Source organism: Emys orbicularis, chromosome 4 (genome assembly GCF_028017835.1).
Source record: "Emys orbicularis isolate rEmyOrb1 chromosome 4, rEmyOrb1.hap1, whole genome shotgun sequence".
Classification (NCBI taxonomy): domain Eukaryota; kingdom Metazoa; phylum Chordata; order Testudines; family Emydidae; genus Emys; species Emys orbicularis.
The window spans coordinates 155,023,211-155,049,252 of record NC_088686.1 but is presented as its reverse complement, the minus strand read 5'-3'; the positions used below and the strand labels follow the sequence as shown (position 1 = coordinate 155,049,252).

At 52.1% G+C, this 26,042-nt stretch overlaps 1 protein-coding gene across 1 annotated transcript; it reads left to right on the top strand.

Annotated features, from left to right (window-relative positions):
- The first annotated feature begins 969 nt into the window (after nucleotides 1-969).
- On the top strand, nucleotides 970-24,423 carry LOC135877339 (integrin alpha-M-like). Its single transcript, XM_065402767.1, has 28 exons — nucleotides 970-1,006; nucleotides 7,149-7,263; nucleotides 7,400-7,503; nucleotides 7,720-7,784; nucleotides 8,491-8,605; nucleotides 9,027-9,157; nucleotides 9,418-9,563; nucleotides 10,004-10,157; nucleotides 11,817-11,952; nucleotides 14,236-14,420; nucleotides 15,836-15,976; nucleotides 16,276-16,482; nucleotides 16,657-16,787; nucleotides 19,210-19,367; nucleotides 19,535-19,689; nucleotides 19,847-19,978; nucleotides 20,598-20,671; nucleotides 20,891-21,032; nucleotides 21,290-21,403; nucleotides 21,953-22,032; nucleotides 22,190-22,273; nucleotides 22,523-22,601; nucleotides 22,844-22,951; nucleotides 23,180-23,263; nucleotides 23,412-23,525; nucleotides 23,728-23,820; nucleotides 23,997-24,107; nucleotides 24,301-24,423. Exons 1-28 carry the CDS (start codon nucleotides 970-972, stop codon nucleotides 24,421-24,423), a joined length of 3,318 nt encoding a protein of 1,105 aa, XP_065258839.1.
- The last annotated feature ends 1,619 nt before the right edge of the window (nucleotides 24,424-26,042 follow it).

The window sequence follows — 26,042 nt, the reverse complement described above, 5'->3', positions numbered from 1 at the left end:
ACGGAGGGCGCTCGCTATGCCTCTGAGCTGGGCGCAGAAAGCTCTGTGCCTCTTGTGGAGGTGGATTTCCAGGGGCGCTCCAGCCGCGGGGTCCGGGCGCTCTACGTGCCTTGCCAGTGTGGACACCTCAGGAGTTATGGCGCCCCGGGCTGATTTAATGCACTCCAACTTGCCAGTGTAGACAAGGCCTAGATCCCCTCCAGAGGAAGACTCACCAGGCTGCAGCAGCCATAAAAAAGGCATAGGAGGAGGCAGATGGGTGGATATTAAGACCCAGGGGTGCCCCAAATTTTCAGGTGCCCTGCCCTATGCAGCTGCATATTCTGTGTATGTCCAAGGATGGCCCTGAGTTCGTGAGAGTGTCTGTTTAGCTGTTTGCATATCTCACTCCAGATGTGTTTCTAATTGCGTATCTGTTGTCTGTCTCAGTGTAGCTGTGTGTGTCTGTGTGTCTGTCCAGTTGTCTGTCTGTCTGGTTGCGTGTGTGTTCGTTTCAGGATAGGTGTGTGCGCAGTATTTTCTCCAAGATTTGAAACTAGAGGGGTGTTTGAATTTACAAAGGCCGGGAGGGAGGGGGAAATGACTAGCTGACCACTAGCATGGAGGGGGAAGGGGAGGGGGAGGGGGAGGGGGAGGGGAAGGGGGGAGGGGAAAGGGGAGGGCGCAGTTCAGAGTGTGTGTGTTTGGTCGTTTTATTTGTTTGTTTTTCATCTGTCTCCATACAGCTGTGTGTGTGTTTGACCAGTTGGGTGTTTCAGTGTAGTTGACTTTTTCCTTCCGTCTTCTCTGTTCTGTTCCCACCCTATAACACCGTGAGTCCCCCCTCCACTCCTGGCAGTGTTTCTCTCTTTTCAGGTATCACTTCTCTCTCCTCTGCACTCTACTGCTTCCTCTCCAAGCAGTGCCCTTGAACCTCTCACATCCTACGAGAGCATCCCCGCTCCACACACACCCCTCACTGAGCACAGGATGGACGCCCTGCCTCTGCTCCTCTACCTGTGCGCAGGTAAGTGCCAGTCAGAGGGACTGGAAAAAGCTGGGCTCCTCCACCTGGGTGCCCAGCGAGTACCCCTCTGGCAGGGGAATGGGAGCAGCTGGATGCTCAGGACTCTGGGGTCCTATCCTTGGCTGGCTGTGAGAGAGGAGTGGGGTCGGTGGGGTACAGCAGAAGGCCTGTGCATCAGGACTTGTGGGTTCTCTCCTCAGTTCTGGGAGAGGAATGGGGCTCTAGTGTCTTGTGTGGGGGAGGGCTGGTAATCAGGACTCCTGGGTTCTAGTTCCATCTCTGTTCTGTTCCCTCCAGACTCTCTAGGATGGGAGTGGGTCACAGGTGCAACTCCCCTTCTCTGTGGGGCATGTGTGCTCATTAGGATGGGGGGGGGGGGTGAGGAGAGTCCGTCAGGTGTAAAGTGGATGCAGTGTTTGCAATTGCTCGATCCTTGTGTAAAACCACAGCCGCTTCCCCCTGCTTCAAAGTGACATCTCTTCTGTCTGTGAGGCCTGGACCCATCAGGGAATGGAGGGGGGGCAGACTTTGGGGTGGCTGAAGATGAGGGGAATGGGCTGGGAAGGGGGGACAGACTGGGAGATGGGGTCTGAAAAGGGGATGAAGGGAAGAATGGGGGAGGACACCTCAGCTCCTCCCCCACCCTCAGCTCCTTTGCCCCCAGTCCCCACCCAGCCCCACTTTGCCCCGTATCTTCTCCTCCTATAGCTCTGGAGGGTCTTTACCACCTCCCAGGCCTGGAGGGGGCGGCTCCAAGGGGATTCTCCTTCCCAGGCCTCACCTTGCAGGGAGGGTGAGGGCAGAAGGGAGGAGAGCTCTGCCTTAGGGGAGTTGGCCACGCTGTGTGTTAGGGTTTCACTTTTGCCACTGATGGGCTGTTTGGTGTATCTTGTGTGACATGAGTTTGGTGGGTCTCAGCTGTGGCTCCCATGACACAAGCTTACCAGGCCACCCTGCACTAATTGATAGACTCGGCAGAGAGACCGAGAAGTGCCTGGGCCAAGTTGCTCCCCGTGCAATGCTGCGACCAATCCTTGGAGGCATAAGCAGGGGAATCTCAGGTAGGAGCGGAGAGTTTATTTTACCTCTGTATTTGGTCCTGGTGCGACCACTGCTGCACTCCTGTGGCCAGTTCTGGAGCCCACACTGCAAGAAGGATGTCGATAAATTCGAGAGGGTTCAGAGAACAGCCATGAGAATGATCGAAACATTAGGAAACCTGCCTGAGAGACTCAAGGCGCTCAATCGATCACTGTTTAGATGAATGAAGTGAAGACTAAGCAGTGCTTATCTCAGTCTATAAATACCTACCTGGGGAACAAATGTCTGATGATGGACTCTTCAGTCTAGCAGACAAAGGTCTAACACAATCCAATGCCTTGGAAGTTGAAGCTGGACAAATTTAGACTGGAAATAAGGCGTAACATTTTTAACAGCGAGAGTAATTAACCACTGCAACAATTTACCACAGGTCATGGTGGATTCCCTTGTTGGGATATAATATGTAATATGATAAATGCTATGGGGCCTAGTGTGGCTGTTGTGTGTTTGAAACTGGAGTGCATGACCTGCATTTTGGCAAACAAAGCAAGAACTTAAAGGTCAAGCGGTCAAAACCTATTTGTACAAACACGTTGGAAGAATCAGCAGATAAGGAAATTACCCCAGCAAGACTGTTATAAAAATGTATAAGAATTGGAGGAAATGGCGCATCTTGGATCATGGCAGCCTGCCCAGGGCTATCTCTTTGGAACAGAGGGTGAAGGCCAAAGACAACAGACACACAAGACTAATGACATCACAAAGTGAATTATATCTAAATCTGCTCAATTAAAAAAAACAAACATTCCAGTCCACAATGGTCAAATATTAAAATTTAAAAAAAAAAAACACCCCAAAAACTAACAGTCCACCATTGGTATAATGTTTTTTAAAAATGGTCTTCCAAGCTTTACAGCTTTTCCAAATTTAATGTTACATCCTATGGTTATACTATTTATATTAATAATTTTATTAACCTTTGTTATGTTATGTTTATACTGCCAAATAAAAAAGCAAAAAAAAAGTTATAAGGCAAATAATATATAAAATTTAATTGCTTGAAAAATTATAACGTAATATAATAATTAATGGTATTAATCATGTTCCAAAAGGGGTAATATTGGGATATAAAAAATCTATATATCTATGTAATATGTTATAGGCCATGGGGTCCAGTGTGGCTGTTGTGTGTTTGAAACCTGAGTCCATCACCTGCATTTTAGCAACCAAAGCAAGAACGGTCAAATCCTATTTGTACCAAACAACTTTGTTATGTCCTTGGAAAAAATGAATAATCTACAGATAAGGAAATAACACCAGTGGAACTGTTATAAAAATGTATAAAAATTTTAAAAATGGCATGCCTTGGATCATGGCAGCCTGCCCAAAGTTGTCTCTTTAAAACAAAGGGTAAAGGGCCAAAACAACAAAAACAAAAACCTAATAACATCACAAAGTAAATTATAAATAAAAGCTTCACACATTTACAATTTAACGTCTTTCAATAATCCAAAGACCTGTTTATATATGGTGTGGTACTTGTAAACTCCCCGTACCTTGTAACTAAACTAAACCCCAACTAACCATCAAAATGTCTAACTACTGGGCTCTGGTATAGTATGTTTAGGGTATAAATGTAAAGTAAATAAGATCCATTTTGTAAACCATAAAAAGTATTTAAAGTATTATATAGCAACACTGTCCAGTATCTGCCTGCTCCCCCATCCCGTAAAAAGGCCCCTGCTGAGGGTCTAACACCCTGTCACTGGACTGGATCTTTTTCTAAATGTTCCAGTCTGGTTCAAACAGGCATTAATTCAGAGAAGCTCTCTGGCTTGTGTTACATAGGAAGTCAGACTAGATGCTCAAAGCGGTTCCTTCTGGCGTTATGTTCTGTAATTCTATGAAGGCTGATCTGCCCCTGCTACCCTACAGAAAGTGTTCCCCATTGCCCCCTATGAATTTGGGTCAGCAAGAGATAAATCAAGGGCTTCATTCACCAGTGCTAAATCCGTTCCTGATAGTTAGTCTTCATGTGGGAGTTTCTGCTGCTATGCAAATGAATGCATGGTATGATTAATGTAAAATGGTCCCCAAGGACTAGACAAAAGGGAAGCTTGAATGATCTGGGAGTCAGGACTCCTGGGCTCTATCCCCAGCTCTGAGAGGGATGTGGGGTCTGGTGCTCAGTCTCAGAAAGGTTTTGGAATGAATTTGCTGAGGCTACAGCTAATGCTGGGAGTTTACAGAGGGTATTCAAGGCTATTAACATCGGGTGGACAAGACATTACATATCAACACGTTCCCAGCTGACATGCTCACAAGAGGACATGAAAGACGCTTGGACATGGAGAAATGTAAGTGCAGAGCTGGAGAGATACGGTATTGGCCACAAATGAACAATGAGAGAGAGAAATTGTTAAAATGTGTGAAACAGGCCCCCAGTGCCAATCTAAACAGAGTTAAAGAGGCTATGTTGATAAGCAATGACCAGTTCAGGGCATGGTCTAAAGTTGGTGTGGCTCTATTTACATTCACAGGTGGGGAGCATGTTTTGACACTGGATTATAATTCTCATTCTCCAGAGGTTGTTTTATTAGAAAATACCACATCAAAACATGTTACAATGCACATGAAATCCGTATTTTGCTGGCATGGAATCCCTGAAGTTATTTGGCGCTGGGATGCAGCCACATCTGAGGTGGGGCATAGGAGCTGTTTGTACAGCGATTCGCTCACCCGGCACTGAGATGTGGCCATTTGTTGGGTCTCTTTGGGAGGGCATAGGGGTGTGTATGACTCTCCCTCTCCATGCGGTATGTGTGCTTGGTAGGATGTGGGCTGGGGATGGGGTTGGTGAGCAGGAAGTGGACATGGTTGGCACGGTCCTGCTATAAAGCCACCACAGGTTCCTCTGCTTCAAAGTCACGTCTGCTCTGTCTGTGAGGCTGGGACCTCGCAGGGCATGGGGGAGGGCAGACTTTGTGGTGGTTGAGAATAAGGATGACAGACTTGGGGCTGGGACTAGGGAGTTTGAGGCACACTGGGAGACAAGGCCTAAGAAGGGAAGATTGGGGGTGCCTGCCCCTGCTGTCCCAGCACCCCCTTTTGTCCAGCCAGCCCCAACATTTTCCAACCCTACCCACCAGCCCCATAATTCTGCACCCCACCTTGCCCCACATTTCCTCCTCCTGCAAATCTGGAGGGTCTTTATGACCTCCAAGCCTAAAGGTGCAAGCTCCAAACAGGGGACTCTGCTTCCCAGGTCTGGCCTTGCAGGGATGGAGCAGGCAAGGGGAAGGGGGAGGAGAGCAGAGCCACCCTGACAGATTATTACACTCCCTGTTTCTCTCCCACAATTCCTCTTGGTCCTGCCTGACTACTGCAGAAGCCTTTCTCCAGGAGGTGGGGCATGTGGGGAAGAACAGCCAGTCGGGGAGGGGTTTACCCACTCACCCACTTCTCCCTGCCAGTCCCACAGGGGGGAGCTTTGCATAGTAGCTACCCTGTGTGGTCGGGGTTCAGTATAGCCAGCCACTGACTGTTTGGTGTTTTGTATGTGACGAGTTTGGAGAGTCTCAGCTCTGGCTCCTGCGACACAAACTGACCAATGCGATGCTGTGACCAAATGGGCTAATGCGATCTCTGTATGCATGAACAGGGGACCCTCGAGTAGGAGCAGTATATGGCCTCTACATGGCCTTGGTGTGACTGCTGCTGAAATAGTGTGTTCAGTTCAGGTGCCTTTCAGGTACAATTCACAAAAGATGTCGATAAATTGGAGAGAGGTCAGAGAAGTGCCATGAGGCTAACGAAAGGATTGGAAAACCTGCCTCATAGTGATAGACTCAAGGAGCTCAATCTAGTTAAGGGAAGGTTAAGGTCTGACTTAATCCCAGTCTGAGTAGCTATGAGGAGGACAAATATTTAACATTGGTCTCTTTAATCTAGCAGATAAAGGTCTAACATGATCGAATGGCTGAAAGTTGACACTAGACAATCTAAGGCCATGTCTACAATAGCGATCTTACAGCAGCACAGCTGTACCGATGCAGCCGTGCCAATGTAAGATCACTTGTGTAGCCGCTCTATGCTGATGAGCGAGAGCTCTCCGGTCAACGTAATTAAACAATCTCAATGAGCAGCGATAGCTCTGTTGATGGGAGGTGCTCTTCTGCTGCCATCGCATTCTGCACATTACCACTGATGCCGATGAAACTTATGTCGCTTAGGGGTGTGGTTTTTTCACATCCCTGAGCGACATAAGTTTTGCCGACATAAGTGGTAGTGTAGACATGGCCTGTGACTGCAAATAAAGCTGACATTTTTAACAGCAAGTGTAATTCACCATTGGAACAGTTTGCCAAGAGTTGTGGTGAATTCTTCATCACTGTCAAGTATCAGAGGGGTAGCCGTGTTAGTCTGGATCTGTAAAAAGCAGATCTGTGGCACCTTATAGACTAACGGACATATTGGAGCATAAGCTTTCATGGGTGAATACTAACTTCATCAGATGCATTTAGTGGAAATTCCCAGAAGCAGGTATAAATATGCAGGCAAGGAACGGCTGTTGGCCAGACGCCCAGTTCTGAAGGCAGCACTGCTGCCAGCAGCAGCAGCACAGGAGTAAGGTAGCAGGCCACAGCCCCCCCAATAACCATTCGACCCCCCCACCCCCACAACTCCTTTTTGCATGAGGACCCCTACAATTACAACACTGTGAAATTTCAGATTTAAAGAGCTGAAATCATTACATTTACAATTTTTAAAATTCTGTGACCGTGAAATTCACCAAAATGGACTTTGAATTTGGTAGCGCTCTACTCATGATATTTATATTTAAATGAGAGTGTCTGGTGCTATGCAAATGAATGTGGGGAATGATTTGCCTAAAATAGCCCTTGAGGTCTAGACAGCCGGGAGCAGGTGGTGAGGAGCTGGGAGTCAGGACGCCTGGGTTCTATCCCTGACTTTGGGAGAGGAGTGGGATTTGGTGGCTTAGAGTAGCAGGCTGGAATTCAGTCCCATAGCCAGAAAGCCCCAACCACTGGCCCGTTCTCCATAGGGGGAGCTCTAACTGGAGACTGTTTAACCCCTGCAGTGCTGGCACCGAGCCATGGATTCAACGTGGACGTGGAGGGACCCATCACCTTCCAGGCGGCAGCAGAGGGGTTTGGGCAGAGCATGTTGCAGTTCAGGAGTGCCAGCGCCGGGGGGTAAGGGCTGAACGTGGGACCCCACATGACTTGTGCCCAACGCTGAGGGGCATGTCTGGCTGGGCTGCCTCCCCTGGGCCACAGTCCCCTGGGTGTGTGGGGCATCCCCTGAGTCCCCCATACTTTTTCCCTGCAGGCTGATCATCGGGGCCCCGCTGCAGACAGGAAACGTGAATGAAACAGGCAAAGTCTACAAGTGCGACCCGGGCTCCAGACGCTGCCAGGAGATCCCCATCCAGAGTAGGGGCACCCTGTGCTGTGGGGGGCAGCAATAGGATTGGGGTGGGAGCCAGGACTCTTGGGTTCTGTGACCAGCTCTGAGAGGGAAGGGGGGTCTAGTGGGTTAGAGCATGGGGGCGTGGGGGCTGGGAACCAGGAATACTCATTTCTATCCTCACCTCTGGGAGTGGAGTGGAGTTTATTTGCTCACCTTGGTGTGCATCTCTCCCCTGTCAGGGTCCCCGGATGCCATGGACATGTCCCTCAGTTTGTCTCTGGCTGCCCAAGGCTCCCAGTTCCAGGTAGGTACCACACCCAGGGCAGATGGATGCTGGGACTGGGGTCCAACATTTTCTCCCTCATCATTCCAGGGGACAGCTCCTCCCACAAACCCCAATACTCATGTATGGTAGTAACTGGGCAGTGTCAGCATGACTGGAGCAATGATGCAGAGGTGACAATTGGGTGACATCCCCATGACTACACGATAACTGTGCGAGGGCTGTTGGTAATTCCTGTAACTGGAGGGGCAGCACAAGGATGCAGTGGGGAATGATGGTAGCCAGGTATCCTCGCTTTGGCAACAGTGACCCCGTGAGATGATGTTGTGAGGGATGGAGGCACCTGGTTGATGTTGCTATGGTGACAGTGACTGTGTGCTGATGTAGCAGGAAGCGTAGTAACTGGCTTGTCGCCATGGTGACAGTGACTGTGCATGGACACTGCAGGGAGCATGGCAAGTGGATGACATTGCCATGGCAACAGTGACTGGACACTTCTATAGCAGGGAGTGTGGTAAGCAGGTGATGCCCCCGTGTGACTCCCCTGTCTCCTCTCCCAGTTAGGTGCTGGGACCTGGGGTCCTGAGGTCCTCTCTGCCTCAAGGGGGCCCCTGCCCTGGCAGGGCCTTTCCCTGCATATCCATGGGGGGGAGGGATCAGGCCCCAGGCTCTATCCCCCACACTCAGTGCGACTGACCTACTGACCCCGTGCCTTCTCGTGCCCCAGGTGTGCGGCCCCATGGTGCATCAGGCCTGTGGGGAGCACAAGTACGTCAGTCACTACTGCTTCCCTCTGCAGCAGAGCTTCTCGCAACTCCAGCGCATCCCGGACACCCAGCCAGGTGAGGGGTGACACAGTGGTGTGTGTGGGGCCACTTACATCCTGTGGTCACAGGCCATAGGGAGGTGGAGAGGCCCAGGGTCTGATATGGGTTGGGATACCAGGCTAGGTGAGCTCATTGGTTTGATTCAGGATGTCAGTAGGAGCTGGGAGTCAGGACTCCTGGGTTCTGTCCCAGCTCTGGGAGGCGGGTGGGGTGTATTTTTTTCATCCCAGTGCTTGTCATGCTCTACTCTCAGGACCCCTCCATTGCAGGGAAGGGATGATGTTACGACAGAGGGGCCGAGGGGTCTGATCGGGGTGGCCGGCAGGGGGTGGGATATCAGGTTAGATGTGCCCATTGGTCTGGTCTAGCTCTTTCTGATGCGTTTCCCATGTTTGTTGAGTTGAGTCAGGACGTACTTCATTCCTGTCCCTCTCAGAGTGCCCCAAACATGTCACAGACATAGTGCTCCTCCTCGACGGCTCGGGCAGCATCGCACCTGTGGACTTTGGAAAGATGAAGATGTTTGTCTCTGAGATCATGAAGCGTTTCCGCAGCATCGACATGCAGGTAACAGGCAGAGGCTGAACCCTGACTACTTACCCTGCCCCTTGCAGTCAGTGCTGACCCCAATGCCCCAGTGCGGCGCTAGGGGGCGCTGTGCTGCAGGGAGCAGCAATGGATTTTGCATCCAAAACCAGGAAAAAATTCCTGCAGAACCAGCTACATCCTGACCACCTGCTCCAGCCCTTAACTGAGTCTGAGTCCTGCTTTTCTTACCCTGCACCCCGGGGTTGTTTTTCTCTCTTCTCCCCTGTCTCCTCCTGCAGTTCGCCCTCATGCAGTACTCCAATAACTTTAAATTGCACTTCGACTTCATGGAGTACAGGGGGAGTCGTGACCCTGATCACCTTCTCCAGGGGGTTGAGCAGCTTTATGGAATGACGTACACGGCCACAGCTATCCGGAAAGTGGTGTAGGTATTGCCCTGCTCTCGGTACTGACTCCACAGGGAATGGGCTTTAAAGACATGTGAGCTAAGGGGCAGGGACTCAGGACCCCTGGGTTCTATCCCCAGCTGTGGGAAGGGACTGGGGACTAGTGGTTAGAGCAGGGGGCTGGGCATCAGGACTCCTGGGCTCTGTGCCCGACTCTGAAGGGGAGTGGGCACTAGTAGGTTAGAGCAGGGAGGGGGATGTTGGGAGCAAGGACTCCAGGGGTCTATTGCCAGCTCTGAGCTTCTGAGCAAGTCACAGCCACACAGTATGCCTCAGTTTCACATTGGTAAAATGGGGACATGACAGTGGCCTCCTTTGTCAAGGACTTTGAGATCTGCAATGCCAAAGCAGTGGACGAGCACTAGGTATTATTACGTATCAATAACCCCCCCATGCATTCCCCACCCCCATTTACCAGGCGGGAGTTGTTCACCTCTGGGAGAGGCGCTCGGGGTGAAGCCACCAAGATTCTTATGGTGATCACAGATGGGAAAAAAACTGGAGACATCCTTTCTTATTCAGACGTCATACCTGAGGCTGAGAGAGCTGGAATCATCCGCTACGCCATCGGGGTGAGCTGCGGCTGTGTGGAGAACTAGTATGGATCTGAGCCCCTGTCCAAGGACAGAGGATGGGGAGGGGGTTCCCATCACATAAGGGAGAAGAACTGACCCCCTGGGTTGTAACTGGGCCAACGTGTGACATTATAGGAGAGCTGGAGCTCCTCTGTGGTTCAGGTTGAGCGACACTTTCTAGTTAGAGGTTGGATTTTCTGACTGCCCTATGGTCCATGTGCTGACTCAGATTGTCCTAAATTTGGTTTGCATCATGGGGATGCAGGTTAAGATTAGTGGTGTAAATTCTGGGTCATTTGAACAAGGGGTTTCTGAGATACAGCCCTCTCCCCCCCGAGTTAAACAGCAAAGTCACCCGGTTCTTATAAAGCCTTTTTTGCACATCCCTGGGGCTCAAACTGCTCTGATCCTCCCCAAACTGGTGTCAGTCACTTGACATTTATCTCTGTTAGACTGCTGAGCCAAAGAGATTGAAATGGGCAAAGGGCAAGTTTACATGACACACTTAAGGCAAATTAAGTTATGTTGTTACACAGCCACCGCAGTAATTAAATTGGTTTTTCATGTCCACATTACTCTCCTGTCGGCGGTGCCTGTCCTCACCAGGGGCTCTTGTACTGATTTAACTGTCAGTGTTGGGCATTGTGGGGCCAACAGCCGGAGTCTCAGGCTATGTAAGCCACACAGTGCCTATATGGACACTGCATCAACCTAACTACATTGAGCTAAAAGCAACGCCTCTTGTGGAAGTGGAGTTATGAAGTTGGTGCAGTGGGCGAGTTACATGGGTGGGAGCTACATTTTAGTGTAGCTGCTACAGAGGTAGGTCGACGTAAGCTGCCTTTCATCAACAAACTCAGGTTTAGAGTCGTAGATTCCCACGCCAGAAGGGACTTTTGCGATGATCTAGTCTGAGCTCCCGTGTAGCACAGGCCAGAGAACTGACCCCAATAATCCCTGCTGGAACCAGAGCAGATCTTTTAGAAAACCAGCGAGTCTTGAGATAAAAATTGCCAGGGATGGAGAATCCACCGCGGCCCGTGGTGAGCTGCTCCAATGGTTAATTCCCCTCACGGTTAAACCTGACACCTTCTTTCCAATCTGAATGGGTGTAAATTCCTCTTCCAGCCATTGGATCTTGTTAGACCTTTTGTCTGAGGCTTATGTCGGGCCCAGCGACCAGGAAGTGCCTAAACTCCACCGCTGAACCGACTGCACGCAACCCACCCGGACTAGCGCAGTGGTCCTAGCCCTTCACCCCTTGCCCTGAGACATCCCCCGGAGTCATTGCCCACACTCACCCCTCACTACGCCCTGGAGATTGAATCACAAAGGTCCCCAGAGCGCTGACAGTCCCCATGGCAAGATGCTCTCTGTGCCCCGCCGCTGATGCAACTGACACAACTCAGAGCTGAAATGAGGCAGGTTCCAAAACTTCAGGCTTGTGGGCCTGTCTCCTCAAAACAGAGTGACACTTGTGCCAAGATGTTTCAGCGCCCCACCCCCCCACTCACTGGAGCGGCCCAGGGTGCTGGCCGAGCCGTGCCTATCGAGGGCCCAGCAGGGCTCAGGATGGGTGGCTATGTGCCCAGGGCTCTTGGCTGTGATTGATGCTGATGCCCTTGTCTCCACTGTACCTCCCTCTGCTCCATGAAGGTCGGCAGTGCAGGCCAACGGGAGTTCCAGGAGATCGCCTCTGAGCCCACCAGGAAGCATATCTTCGGGGTGGACAATTTCGACACCCTTAAGTGCATTGAGACCCAGCTGCAGGACAAGATCATCATCTTAGAAGGTAACAGAGGTGGGGCAGGGGCCGCAGTGGCCTGGGGCTCTAGAAATGGGTTTTCAAGGTCGAGATGGCCGGCATATTGGGTTGCATTAGTAGGAGCATTGCCAGAAGATTGAGGGAAGTGATTATTCCCCTCTATTTGGCACTGGTGAGGCCACAACTGGAGTATTGCATCCAGTTTTGGGGACTCCACTACAGAAAGGATGTGGGTAAATTGGAAAGAGTCCAGCGAAGGTCAACAAAAATGATTAGGGGGCTGGGGCACATGATTTATGAGGAGAGGCTGAGGGAACTGGGTTTATTTACTCTGCAGAAGAGAAGAGTGAGGGGGGGATTTTATTGAAGCCTTCAACTATCTGAAGGGGGGTTCCAAAGAGAAGGGAACTCAGCAGTTCTTCATGGTGGCAGATCAAGAAGCAATGGTCTTAAGTTGCAGTGGGGGAGGTCTAGGCTGGATATTAGGAAACACTATTTCACTAGGAGGATGGTGAAGCACTGGAATGGGTTACCTAGGGAGGTGGTGGAATCTCCATCATAGAATATCAGGGTTGGAAGGGACTTCAGGAGATCATCTAGTCCAACCCCTTTGCTCAAAGCAGGACCAATCCCCAGACAGACTTTTACCCAAGCTCCCTAAATGGCCCCCTCAAGGATTGAACCCACAACCCTAGATTTAGCAAGCCAATGCTCAAACCACTAAGCTATCCCCATCCTTAGAGGTTTGTAAGATCCGGCTTGACAAAGCCCTGGCTGGCATGATTTAGTTGGTGTTGGTCCTGCTTTGAGCAGGGGGTTGGACTAGATGACCTCCTGAGGTCTCTTCCAACCCTGATATTCTATGATTCTGTGGGACAGGGAGATGCTGGGAATCCAGAGCTGGGAGTGGTGGGAGCCTATGACTGGTCCAGTGGGATATACCTATATGGGAGCAGTGGGAAGCTGAGTTTCAACAACATACCCACAACCTCTGGGGACATGAATGGTGCTTACCTTGGTAAAAACAAATCCAAAGAGTTCCCCTTACCTATTTAAACAGCCCCTGCTCCTCACCCCAGAGGTGGCTGCATCTTAGTTCTGGGGAAGGGATCTCTGTGTAGGACTGTTTGTGACACCCTGACACCCCAATATTCACCACTGTCATGTAATTAGGATATGTATTGTACAAAATATGTCTTGTGAGGGATTATTCTCAAAGTCTTGATCTGCTGAACATTAATCTCGTTGGATTGTATGTGTTATCATTCTATGTGAAGTTATGAAGTTTGGCTACGTATGTGTTACTAAAACTTGTGGTGAGGTTCACAACACCCACAAGCAGCCTTTCAGGTACAATGGTAAAAAGTCCAAACAGTGTTAATGGCTTATAGAGTAAATTCACATAAACACACGGATTACCCCAGAAACTGGATACAGTACAAAACTTCTCAGAGATAGCACTACACAATGGGAACTGTTTGGCCCAGGTCACAGCAAAAGAGCTTTCCAGCGAGTGGGAAGAAGATATAAAAAGGGGACAATGATTTCATGGGGGACCTCACTCTCCCTACAACAACACACCTGGAAATATCTGAGGGGCAAGGACTGAACTGCGGGAAGTGATGGTCCCAGGCTAGAGGGATTTTTAGCCTGAGTATGAAAACCTGGGAAAGCCAAGGCAAATTGTGCCTTAAGAATGTGCTGCCTGTTTATCACTCAGGGTGAGAATCTGCTAATTTGTATCCTACCTGTCTAGTGTGTTATGCTGAGTTTGCAGGTTTTATTTATTTATTAAGGTAATCTGCTTTGTTCTGTTTGCTTTCCCTTATAATCACTTACAATTTACCTTTTGTAGTTAATAGTTATTTCTTGTTTATAGTATGACCCAGTTTGTGCAATTCATACCTGGGGGGTGCGAGAAGCTGTGCACATCTCTCTCCACATTGAGGGAGAGGGTGCATTTTTATGAGCTTGCGCTGTGCAGATCTCTCTGTACAGTGTAAGACAGTATTGTTTCGAGTTTATTGCCCAAAAGGGTGTGCACGTGAGTTCCAGGTGAGTCCTCTCACATAGAGCTGACTTCAGTCTGTGTCTGGTGCTGGGTGTGGCCCTACCTGTGTGTGTGTGCTGCACGAGACCGGAGAGCCTAATTCGGGAAAACAGGGAGAGGGAATCCAGGCTGATGGAGCAGAAGAGGCTCAGTGAAAACCCAGGACATCAGGTGGCATCCCAGATGGGGTGGTCCAACCCATCACACTGTTGTATGGCTGTTTCCCATGTCACCTCCCCATGTCTCTCTTTTCCTTTGAGGTTATTCATCTCAGGTCATCACAGCCAATGGGCAGAGCATCTACATGGTCGGGGCCCCTCTATGCCAAGGCACCGGCAAAGTCATCCTGTTCAGCCGAGATACCAAGGGTGGGGAATGGACACCCGGATCGGAGCTGTTGGGAGAGCAGGTATGGGGAGCGTTACAGATAATGTGGAGTCTGGGTGTGAGAGAAGGAGAGCACTGGAGGAAGCCTGTAAGCTTTTGACATCGTGTAATATTTGTGTTTGGCTTCACCTTCAGGAACGATTCAGTCAGAGAGCCTCAGGCAGGGGATAAACTTGACTGGTTTAGAGAACTGCACCGCAGCTGACATTCAGCATCTCTCCGATATCCCATTTCTGTTACCTTCACTTACAGTCTAGACGGAACTCATAAGGTGGATACGGACAGAGGCCCACCAAGGGACTTAGGCATTGTGATGCTGCAGGGAGGCACCTGCCTCTGACAGCGATCGATGAATGGGGGGAGGGGAGAGAGAGACACAGGCACTCTTCACCTACCCCACATGTTGGGTCTCATCCAATAGGCATGCTCAGAGCTGCCGAGATATTCACAAACCAGCTGGAGGAGACAAGAGAGGTTTCCCATATAGCTTGGGGGTTGGAGTTCTAACCTAGGACATGAGTGACCCCTGGTTCAAATCCCTGCTTTGCCTGATTAGAAAGAAAGATTTAACCAGGTAGCTGCCGTCTCTCAGGCTGTAGGGTGGTTGTGATTTGCACGTGTTCTGTGGCCCAACTGATACTTAATTACTCAATTAAAGTGGAACAACTTTAACAAGGGAGACTGAGGGAGCCTACATCAGAGTATCCCACAGCTCAGGGGTTAGAGCACTGAACTGAGAAATAGCAGGTGCCTGTTCAATTCCTTCTCCTCTGACCACACCTACCGGAGGAGGAGTTAGATGGAGGAGTGCCTGTCTTCCCCCAGGCTGGGATGGATGGAGCGAGAAATGGGCACTGGACAACCGCACGCTTAGAGTAAGACAGTAAGGCACAAGCCCTGTACTTGAGACAGCAACAAAGGAGCTTCTGCTGCAAAAATTTAGGCACCAAGTCAGTTTAGGCACCTATAGGGGTCAGCGGCAGCCAGGCAGAGGTTTTGCAGCTCACAGAGGCAGTAAAGTCCAGGGGTTAAGCACATAAATACCTTTGTGGATCTAGGCTAGAGAGACTCAGGCAAGGAAATAACATTACTAGTGATATTAACAGTGTCTGTAAAAGATCACACTACACTAACAAAGTGAATTTCTCTAAGTCCAATTGCCTGTACATGCCACCTAAACAAAACCTATAACAGTGGCTCAGTCAGTGGTGAACTTGACTTGTGATAGCCCAACCTCTGAAAAGAATTGCACCACAGTTAGCATTCAGCATCCCCGTCCCTCCAAGATCTAGCTGCCTGTCTGTTCAAGAACACTTACAGAGATAGCGCCACTGGCTGCACTGAAGGAGAGTGAGGCTAAGGATGGAATGGACATTGGGACTGAATCCGTATCCCCAGAGGGTGAGAAGGGTCTCAGTGGAAGAAGAAGCAGAAGGTGACTAAATTAAGGGGGTGGCTTATCTGCCTCTCCAGATTGGCTCGTATTTCGGGAGTATACTGTGCACTGTGGACCTCGACAGAGATGGGAACATGGACCTGGTTCTAATCGGAGCCCCTTTGTACCATACACCTCTGAATGGAGGACAGGTCTATATCTGCCCGATTAACTTGCCGGTAAGAAAGAGGATGGAGCCATGGGGAAGATGGGTGGCCGAGGGTTCTTGTTTGCCTGGACTGCTGTGATGCTGTGACAATTAGTATTGCAGTAGGGGGCATGGTGCTCCAGGAAGCAGGGTAGAGGTTCAGTAGGGGTGCTCTTCCCTCCCAGTCAGTTCTGACCCCAGGCCCCAGAGTCGGGAGGGGGGGCACACACTGTGCTGCAGAGAGAGGGGAAGGAGCTTGGTAGGGCTCACTCTCTGATGACAGCAAGTGCTAATCCTTTACCCATGTGTCTTTTTGGATTGGGTCTGCAGGGGACGAAGATGATCTGCACCAAGACACTACATGGGCAGACGGGGGAAGTGTCTGGGCACTTCGGGGCCAGTATGTCTGAAATTGGGGACATCAGCGGGGACGGACAGACGGACGTGGCCATCGGGGCTCCCATGGAGAATGACAATCATGGGGCCTTGTACATCTTCCATGGGGAAAAGGGAGGCCTCAGTCCCCAGTACAGACAGGTGAGCCCAGCTCCTATGGGGAGGGGTCAGTACACAGCCCTGAAGGGACAGCCCTAGTGCCAATTATATAGATACTCACCCCTTTCCTAGCCCTTATCCTCTGGTGCCCCCTAATGGTCATTATATAGTACACTCACCCCTTCTGCATCCCTTACTGCTCTCTCTGCCCTACAGCGCATCAAGGGGTCACGGTTTCCCAGCAGGCTGCACTACTTTGGCCAGGTTGTCAGTGGCGGGACAGATCTGACGGGGGACGGACTGCCGGACATCGCGGTGGGGGCACAAGGGCAGGTCCTGCTGCTGAGGTAAGTAACTCTGTGTCATTGCACTGCTCTGCACGACAATCTCAGGCCTTGTCTACACTAGAGAGTGCTTTTGATACAAGTTATGCCGACGATCTAAAAGTGCAAGAATTCCATCGCTATTCCATGTCCACACTATGGTCCTTGTGTCAGCAGAGCGCATCCACACTTGGTGCTGTAGCCCTGAGAGTGAGAGCAGTGCACTGTGAGACTGATCTCAGTGTGCTACTTACCACATCCCACAGCTAGGTGTTGTGGGAAGGTGGAGTGGATCGCAGTGGATCATGGGTGTGGAATCAATGTCCCATGATGCAGTTCTTTCCGTCCCAGCATTCCATGGGCTTTCGACTGCATTCTGTGGCATTTTTCAATGGTTCTTGTTTACTGTGCGCCTGCCACCTCTGTCTGAAAAGATGGATCCTGCACTGATCTCTACTGTTGTGGTCGCTGTTACGAACACATTGTGGATGGTCATGCAGTATATCATGAGCTCCCAATCTGAACAGGAACCAGAGTTGCCTGACCTGCTGTGTGCCATGGAAAGAAACAGCACCAGATTACTTTTGGCATTCATGGAGCAGCTGAACACAGTGGACCATCGCTTTTGAGCTTGGGAAACAAGCACTGATTGGTGGGATCACATTGTTATGCAGCTCTGAGATGATGAGCAGTGGGTGCAGAAAACCACCTTCCTGGAACTGTGTACAGAACTCACCCCAGCCCTGCAGTGGAAGGACACCAAAATGAGAGCTGCCCTCTTGGTGGAGAAGTGTGTGGTGATTGTAGTGTCAAAGCTGGCGACCCTTGACTGCTACCTGGTGGTTGGGAATCAGTTTGAAGTCCATTGCAGGGGCTGCATTAATGCAAGTGTGCAGGGCCATTAATCGAATCCTGCTACAAAGGACCATGACTCTTTGCAATGTACGTGAAATAGTGAATGGCTTTGTGGAAATGAGATTCCCTAACTGCAGCATATAGATAGATGGAACGCATATTCCAATTTTGGCCCCTGACCATCTTGTAACAGAGTACATCAACAGAAAGGGGCACTTCTCTATGTTATTGCAGGCACTTGTAGATCACTGTGGGTGTTTTGCTGACATCAACGTGAGGTGGTCGGGGAAGGTGCATAACGTGCATCTTCAGGAGCACCGGCCTGCACAGAAAGCTGCAAGCAGGGACTTTCTTTCCATACCAAAAGATTCCAGTGGGGGATGTTGAAATGCTCATCGTGATCCTGGCAGACCCAGCATATCCCTTACTCCCATGGCTGATGGAGCCTTAAATGGGAAACCTGGCCAGCAGCAAGGAGCGGTTCAACAACAGACTGAGTAGATGTAGAATGACTGTGGAATGTGCCTTTGGCAGATTAAAAGTGCGCTGGCGATGCCTTTAGGGAAGGTTAGATCTTAGTGAGGAAAACATTCCAATAGTCAGAGCTGCCTGTGGGGCTAAGGGTGAAAAGCTTGCTTGGGGTGGAGTGCTGAGCCAGATCACCTGGATGCTGATTTTGAGCAGCCAGATAACATGGCTATTGGAGGGGCACAATGGGGGCTATTCGAATCAGGGAGGCTTTGAGGCAACATTTTGAGAATGAGAACCAGTAATCTGCCATGCTTCATTAAGCTCAGTTATCTGTAGTGTAGACAAGACCACACACAGTAGCAATACATTGTGTGTGTCTGTCTGTCTCACCTGTACTGGAGAAAGGCACAATAATAGCTTTGCTGCAGGGCTGGCGAGTTGCATGAGCCCGTGGTGCTTGGGCTCCAGGAATATTCTGTATCTAGGGGCCTGTCTCCACCAAAGTTTGGGTCCGAGTCCCACCTGCTGCCCCCACATACCTCCCTGGTGCCTCCCCTGCCCTTGCTTCTATTGGCTGAGGTGGGGCTGAGGGTGGGGGAAGTGGTGGTGTTCACAGCACTGTGGATTTGTGGGTGGGGGTGCTGGGCATAGTGTGTCCAGGGAGTGTGGTATGGGGGGCTCTGTCGCAACCCAAACCCCTCCCACACCCAAACTTCCTCCCAGAGCCTGCACTCCCAAGCCCTCTCCTGCTTCCAAACTCCCTCCCAGACCTGACACCCCCTCATGAACCCATACCCTCTGCCCCAGCCCAGAGCCCGCACCCAGCACCCAAACTCCCTTCCAGATCCTTAGGCAGGTGTGAGTGTGTGGCAGGGTGTGTGGGAGGACAGGATTTGGACCTGTTCTGGGCACCACCAAAAATTATACAAACCTGCTGCCCCTGCTTTGCTGCTCCCTTCTCTGCCCCCCAGCATCTCCTCTTGCAGAGCTGCGTGTCCATAACTTGTCTCCCTGGGGTGCTGCAAGCACATCCAGGCTGGGTGGGAGGCTCTGGGGAGGGAGGGAGCCTGGGCCCATTGCAGAGAGCAGCTGGGTGATGGTTCTGTTCCCCCCATGGCAGGTCCCGGCCGGTGCTCAGAGTCAGTGTCTCCATCAGCTTCCAGCCTCCAACCATTCCCACCTCGGCCTTCAACTGCCAGGAGCAGGAGCAGCTCAGCACAGAGGCCAGCAGTGCAAATGTCTGCTTCACCGTCACTAAGAGCACCATGGACAGCCTAGGTCAGACGAAACCCATCCCCCGCTCCCCTGCACTCTGAGTCAGCCAGTTCCTTGCCCTGGAGCTGGACTCGAGCCAGCGCCCCCTAGAGGGGAAAGGCCCCATGTCCCATTTCCCCTTGAGGTTCCCACTCTGTCTCTCTCTGTCCTTCATTTCCCCTCTCCCATAGGTGACGGGATCTTCAGCACCATCCAGTACAGCCTGGCCCTGGACCCCGGGCGGACGAAGATCCGAGTCGCCTTCAACTCCACCGGCCCTGTCCTGAGCAGGGAGCTGCGACTCAGCATTGAGAAGAAATGTGAGACGTACGGGATAATGTTACCTGTGAGTGCTGGGGGGTCGGGTCCTAACTCCTTCCCCTCCCGCTGCGTCTGCCCCTCCAACCCTGCCCCTTGCCCCCATGTCACCCAGAGAACAAACCTCTCTCTGGGTCCCAGCTCCCCTTTCCTTTCAGGGACCCAACGTGTTTCTGTTTCCCCAGCTCTGTCCCGAAGACATTCTGGCCCCCATCACCCTACGCTTCAACTACACCCTGACGGGGGAGCCCATCGCTGCCGCCGGTGGCCTCAGACCCATCCTGAGCGAGGACTCCATGCCAGTGTCTGCAGGCTCGGTAAGGTGCCATAGCCAGGCCCCACGGTGGGTCTGCTGCAGGGATCAAACCAGTGACGTTGGCATTCAAAAGCGAGAGACTGCAACGTTCAGAGTTAGCAGCAGCTTCCTAAACCCCTTACAGAGTATGGACACTAGAGGGCGACAGAGACGGATGCTGAGTTTGCCTTGGCTAGGGACCTGTCTCCCCTATGTGGGAACATTCCAACTTCTCCTCAACGTTCCCAAAATTTCTCTCCAAAAAACAAAATATTTTTGGCTAAAAAAATTATTTTTTCTGAACATTTTTCAAAATTTATTTTGGCCAGGGCCCCTTGGAGGGGAAAGGCCCCATGCCCTGTTCCCCATCCCCCCGCGAGCCAGGCAGGCCCCCTGACCTGCCAGCCCTAGAAGAGTGATACTGTTGCTGGCCAGAGCCGGGAGGTGGAAGGGGGAGGAGGGGTATGAGTGAGTGGGTGGGTGGCAAGGGAGGAGCTGATGATGGGTTCAGCTGTCCCCTGTGCAGGGGACTGGGAGGTGCTGAGGTAACTGGAGGGCCCCTGGGTCCCTGCAGTGTCGCTCTGGCAGATGGTGCTGCAGCCCTCTCCCCATTGACCCCTGCCCTCCTGGTCTCCCCCCAGCTCCCGTTTCAGAAGGACTGCAGCATGGATGGCCGCTGCGATGACCAGTTAGCAGTCTCCTTCAATTTCTCTGGGTAAATCACCAAATCCTCCCTGCAAAATCACCCGCCATGGGGGGACCCATCCAGCTTGATCACACCTTGGATTTCCAGTGCTGATGGATCCTGGGTGGCGGGCACTGCTGTGGTGAAGATCGCAGCACTGGGGTCCCTGGCTGGGCACTGCTAGAGGAAGTTCACAGAGCAGCCAGGGCACTGCCTTGAGGAGGCTCACCCCTTTCTCCCCCCCCTTAGCTTGAGCACCCTGGTGGTGGGGGTCACCCCTGAACTCAACATCACCGTCTCCATCCAGAATCACGGGGATAATTCCTACAGCACCAGGGTGCAGTTCTTCTACCCGGCCGCGCTGTCCTACCGCCGGGTCCTGCTGCTCCAGGTACCCCAACGCACACCGGGCATGAGGGGCAGGCTCTGCAGGGGGTGCTGTGCTGCAGAGAGTGGGCGGGGAACTTGTCAGGGGATGCTGCTCTGCAGGAGGTGAGCAGGGAGTTGGCTGGGAACTCAGTTTGGAGCGCCGTGCTGCAGGGAGTGGGTGAGGGCTTGGCCAGTGGTGTCGTGCTGCAGGGAGAGGGCAGGGGTCTCAGCAGGGGGCGCTGTGGCCCCATCTCTCACTGGCTGGTCCCCTGTGTTCAGTCTAACAGGAGGGCCATGGCCATTAAGTGCAGCTCAGCAGAGGGCTCAGAGGAACAATCTCAAAGGAACAGCATCTGCCACATCAACCACCCCATCTTCTGGAGCGGGGCCGAGGTAGGGACGGGCCCTGGCCTGTGAACTCCCCAGATGTGAGCCCAACTGGGAGCAGAGAGGGGCAGTTCCCTGGGGTCAGCCCAGCCCATGACAAGAGATCTGCTGGGGAAAGTTCCCAGGGGAGCCGGAGAGTCAGTGCAAACAGAGCCCTGAAATCACTCTGGGCCTGGGGTCAGGCCCTGCCGGGGCTGGAAACCAAGGGTCAGACTTGGGGGGCTGGAAATCAGGCCTCGCTGGGGGAGAAAAGAACAAAGGGAGGGGCTGTTCCTTCCCCCATTTGGGGTCCTTAAAATGATGGTTAACGGGGTGTTGCCATGGCACGGAGCCGGCTGAGGTCTCTGGATCCCAAACCAGGTTAACACTGTTTAATGTTAGACAGGGATAGGGTTATGTTCACGCCCTTTGCCGCTCTGGGGCCATTTATTCCATCTAAGTTCATACAAGAGGCCCCCCCCCCCTTCCCATCTTCCATGCCTGCTCCACCCCCGCAGTCTCTGGCAATTCCCCAGACCCCGTGCCCACTGCTCCCTCACCCCCCGTGTTTTCCAGGTCATCTTTGTGGCCACTTTTGATGTCTCCTCTGAGGCCGACCTGGGAGACAGGCTGCAGATCACGGCAAACGCCAGCAGGTGAGGGGGCTGTGTAGGTCCGGGGGGCGGGCTCAGAGGCAGTGGGAGGGGCCTGTACATGGAGCAGGACAGTGCAGAGAAGTGTGGTGCAGCCTCCTTGCACAGTTAACTGGCTGCATCTCCTCACATCTGTCTCCTTTGCTCCCCCTCTGCCCAGTGACAATGGCGGCCTGATCACCGAGAGCATAATTCAACAGGAGAAGCTGCTGGTCAAGTACGGCATCCTGATCATCCTCACCAGGTAGGTCAGTGTGGAGACAGAGGGGAGACCGCCCCCTGCTGGGCCCACATCCTGTTCCCTGCAGGACAGCACACCCTAGCACCACATGGGGTCATAGGTGCCAGCGCTGACTGCAAGGGGAGAGTGCCCCCTACTGAGCCCTTTCTTGCAGCACAGCGCCCCCTTCTGGACATGACACCCACCCCCACCCTCCAGCCCCATTCATCACACGCCCGTCTCTCTCCTTCTTTCCATCCTTTGCCTCCCCAGCCTGAAGGAGTCGACCAAGTACGTCAGCTTCTCCGCCAAGGAGGCAGGGACAAGCGTGCCAGTGACACATGCGTACAAGGTGAGGCCAGCACCTCAGAGTGTGAGGGGAGAGACGGGGCAAGAGGCAGGGAGTGGAACTGCCTGAGTTAGACTTAGTGGGTTAGAGCATGGAGGGGTGGAGACGGGGACGCAGCCAGGACTCCTGGGTTCTATCCCCAGCTCTGGCAGGGGAGTGGGGTCTGAGGGTTAGAGCGGGAGCTGGAGATCAGGGCTCCTGGGTTCTCTTCCTGCAGTGCCCTATGGTGAGTCTGTTTCTTTCAGGTCAAGAACCTGCAGCACCGAAGCGTCCCCATCTCGGTCACGTTCCAGTTCCCCGTGGAGCTGGGAGGGATCCGGGTGTGGGACGCCTCTGAGGTCGTCCCCTCCAAGGTACCTGCCTCTCCCTGCCCTTGTGCGTGTGTGAGATGGGCCCAGTGACACCTGCTCTGCCCTACAGCACCCCCTGCTGGGACAGGCTGCCTGGGGGAAAGATCCATTCCCCAACCTCTGAACCTGCCAGTCCTGTGCCCTGGTGCCAGATTGGTGCTGGTGCCTAGAGGGGAAGTTCCCATGTCCCAATCCCACCCCAATTAACACTGTGTGTCTCTCCCTCCCCAGCCCGAGCTGGTTCAGTGCAACAGTGAGGTGGAAACACCCGGTTCAAAGGACTTTGTGAAGCAGATGAGCGATCGCCCCCTGCTGGTGAGTACAGACCGGTGCGGATCCCAGCAGCTCTTCTCCCTCTGCACTAACACAGACAGCAAGTGCTGTAGACAGACCCAGACCCTCATGGCCATGCTGAGCCCCTGCACGCCCCCTGCCTCACCCGGCAATATCCTTCCACCCCCAGAACTGCTCCGTGGCCACCTGTAAGAAGATCCGGTGCAGAATCACCTCCCTGGAAATGCAGCAACCACTGGAGTTTATGATCAAAGGGAACGTCAGCTTACAGTGGGTCTCCCAGGTACAAGAGCTTCCTCTGCCTCTCTGCACCAGGCGAGGAATCCCCCCCATGCGAACAGCCCCAGAGGTGGCTGCATCTCAGTGCTGGGCAAGGGATTGCTCCTATGTGAACAGCCTGTAAATTGCTCTGGGTCCCCCTGGGACGATGCTCTGGGCTGGTTTGTGTCATTTCTGGTCAGGGACGGTGAATTTCTCTGTTCCAGACACAGCAGCAGAAAGTGAGTCTGGTGAGCGAGGCCCGGATTGAATACGAGGAGAAGAAATACACCCAGAAGGAGGGATTCGTCCAGCGCCAGGTACCAGAGTGACTGCACCCGGGATAGAGAGAGCATCGGCTAGTGGTTAGAGCTGGGAGCCAGGAATCCTGGGTCCTGTCCCTGCTCTGGGAGGAAGTGGGGTCTGGTGTGTTAGAGTGGGGAGGGTGATGGTGCCAGGACTCCTGGGTCCCCATCTCACGGCTCCTCTCCCCCAGGTGCAGACGGTGGTGGAGCTCTCCGAGGCCTATAACTACCTGCCCATCATTGTGGGCAGCGGCGTGGGGGGCCTGGTCCTGCTGGCTCTCATCACCGCAGCCCTCTACAAGGTGAGTGGGGCAGGGCACTAACCCCTTCCCTACAGCCCATCACCCTGGGGGCGGGGCCTGTGGCTCTCCCAGCTGGTGGGGGAGGGGCAAGGGTCTTTCCTTCAGAGGTTCCCACAGCCCATCCCTTTCCCTCCTCGGTCATGAGCCTGTGTCTGTCTGTCTCTCCCCCTCTCCCCGCTCTGCCTCCTTCCAGCTCGGCTTCTTCAAGCCCCAGTACAAGCAGATGATGGAGGATGCTGTGGAAGGCGAGGGGTCTCGCCTGACCCAGAGTGCAACCACTGGCAACCCCCCTGCTTCTGATACCCCCAAACAATAGCCCCCCATGCGCTGCCCTAGATGGGTCACAGAACCCCTAAATTTTAATTGCTAAAGCTGGGCACGCTCACTCTGCCCTCCTCCTTGTCCCCCTCCCCCACCGGCACAAGTTGCCAACGTTGGCACACACACCCTGGCTTTGCCTCCCACTGGGTTGTTCCAGGTCCACCCCCGCCCCCTTATGCTTGCCACCTCCAAGATGCAGAGAGACCAGCCACTGCCCATCCCGCAACCAACAAAAGAGGTCCTAGTGCCAACTAGAGCTAATCATTACTCAAATTTGGCTGGGCAGAATTCTATTTACTTTTTATAATTTGAATGGAGAACAGTGAGGTTATTTTTATAGGCATTTTTTTTTGAATTCTATTGATTTACATTTTGATGTGGAAAATTATGGGTTTTAAGCATTCCACCCCCGTTTTTATCAATTTAAATGATCCCGGTTGTGGGAATTTGTGTGTGTCGGGGGTCAGGCCATATGGGAAGGTCAGACAGTTATTTAATGGCAGTAGAGGTTGGGATTCAAAAAGTTAAAGCTTTATAACTATGCTGGGAAGGATGGATTTTTATTGGTAAATGTTGAATTCATCACACACAGGCAAACTGCTGGCAAAATATTTCCATCGCTAATAATCGAAATTTTCTGCTTGAGCACATATTGGAGTTTGATTTAAGGCTATTTACTTCATATATTTTGACACGTGATGTTAATAATTAGTATTTGAATAGTTATAAAATGTGACCTTTTAAAATCAATGTCTGTTGTCTTTACAGAATTAGGGTCTGATTCCCCTCCCCCCAGTAATTTTCCACAACTGAAAATTTAAATGAATAAAAATCAAAAACTTTTGCTTAGAAATAAACAATACTGTCCATGGAAATTATTTTAAAAAAGAATTCTGCCAAGCCTATTTATAACCTCTAAAAACACAAACTGTCGACATCACATGTCAAATTGCACAAAGTAATTATCCTGAAAGCAGCCCCACTGACACCAGCACGGCCACAAGTTTTCTACACAATAAGGTGGGACACTAGAAAGTTCTCCAGGAGCATTTTTCTTTCTTTGTCTAGCTGCATGTTTTGATTGTTATCGACGGAAACATTTTCCCTCGGTTTGGAGGGGGGGTGCGGTGAAACTGATGTTTGCTGACAATTACCGCTAAAAATCTCACCGTCCCAAGCCTACCTAAAACGCGGAGTGAGTGGGAAACAAAATCGACCCCCAAAACCCCCGAGCCCCTATATAGGTATTACTGTATTCTGTTAGGGAATGACAGATCCTCAGAGCTGCATTCTCCTGCCCTGGTGAGAAACTAACGAATACATAAAGGATAAATGACATTCCCATTTGGGGAATAGAAGAGATGTTCAGTGGTGAACAGGGGTGAGGTTCTGGCCCATCATGAGCCCCCACACTCGGCGCCTCCCAGGAGCTTCAGCCTGGGAGGGAACCTTCCTCCCATCGTCCCCTCCCAGGAGACCCCGCCTCTCCCACCCTGCTCCTGCCCCTCCCTGTTGGTGAGCTGTGAGTCCAGCTCACATCCTGGCGCTGAGAGGAGCTGCCGTGGTTCGGCAGGCTGAGCAGGGCCAGCTGCACTCCCGGCCATGTGTCCTGCG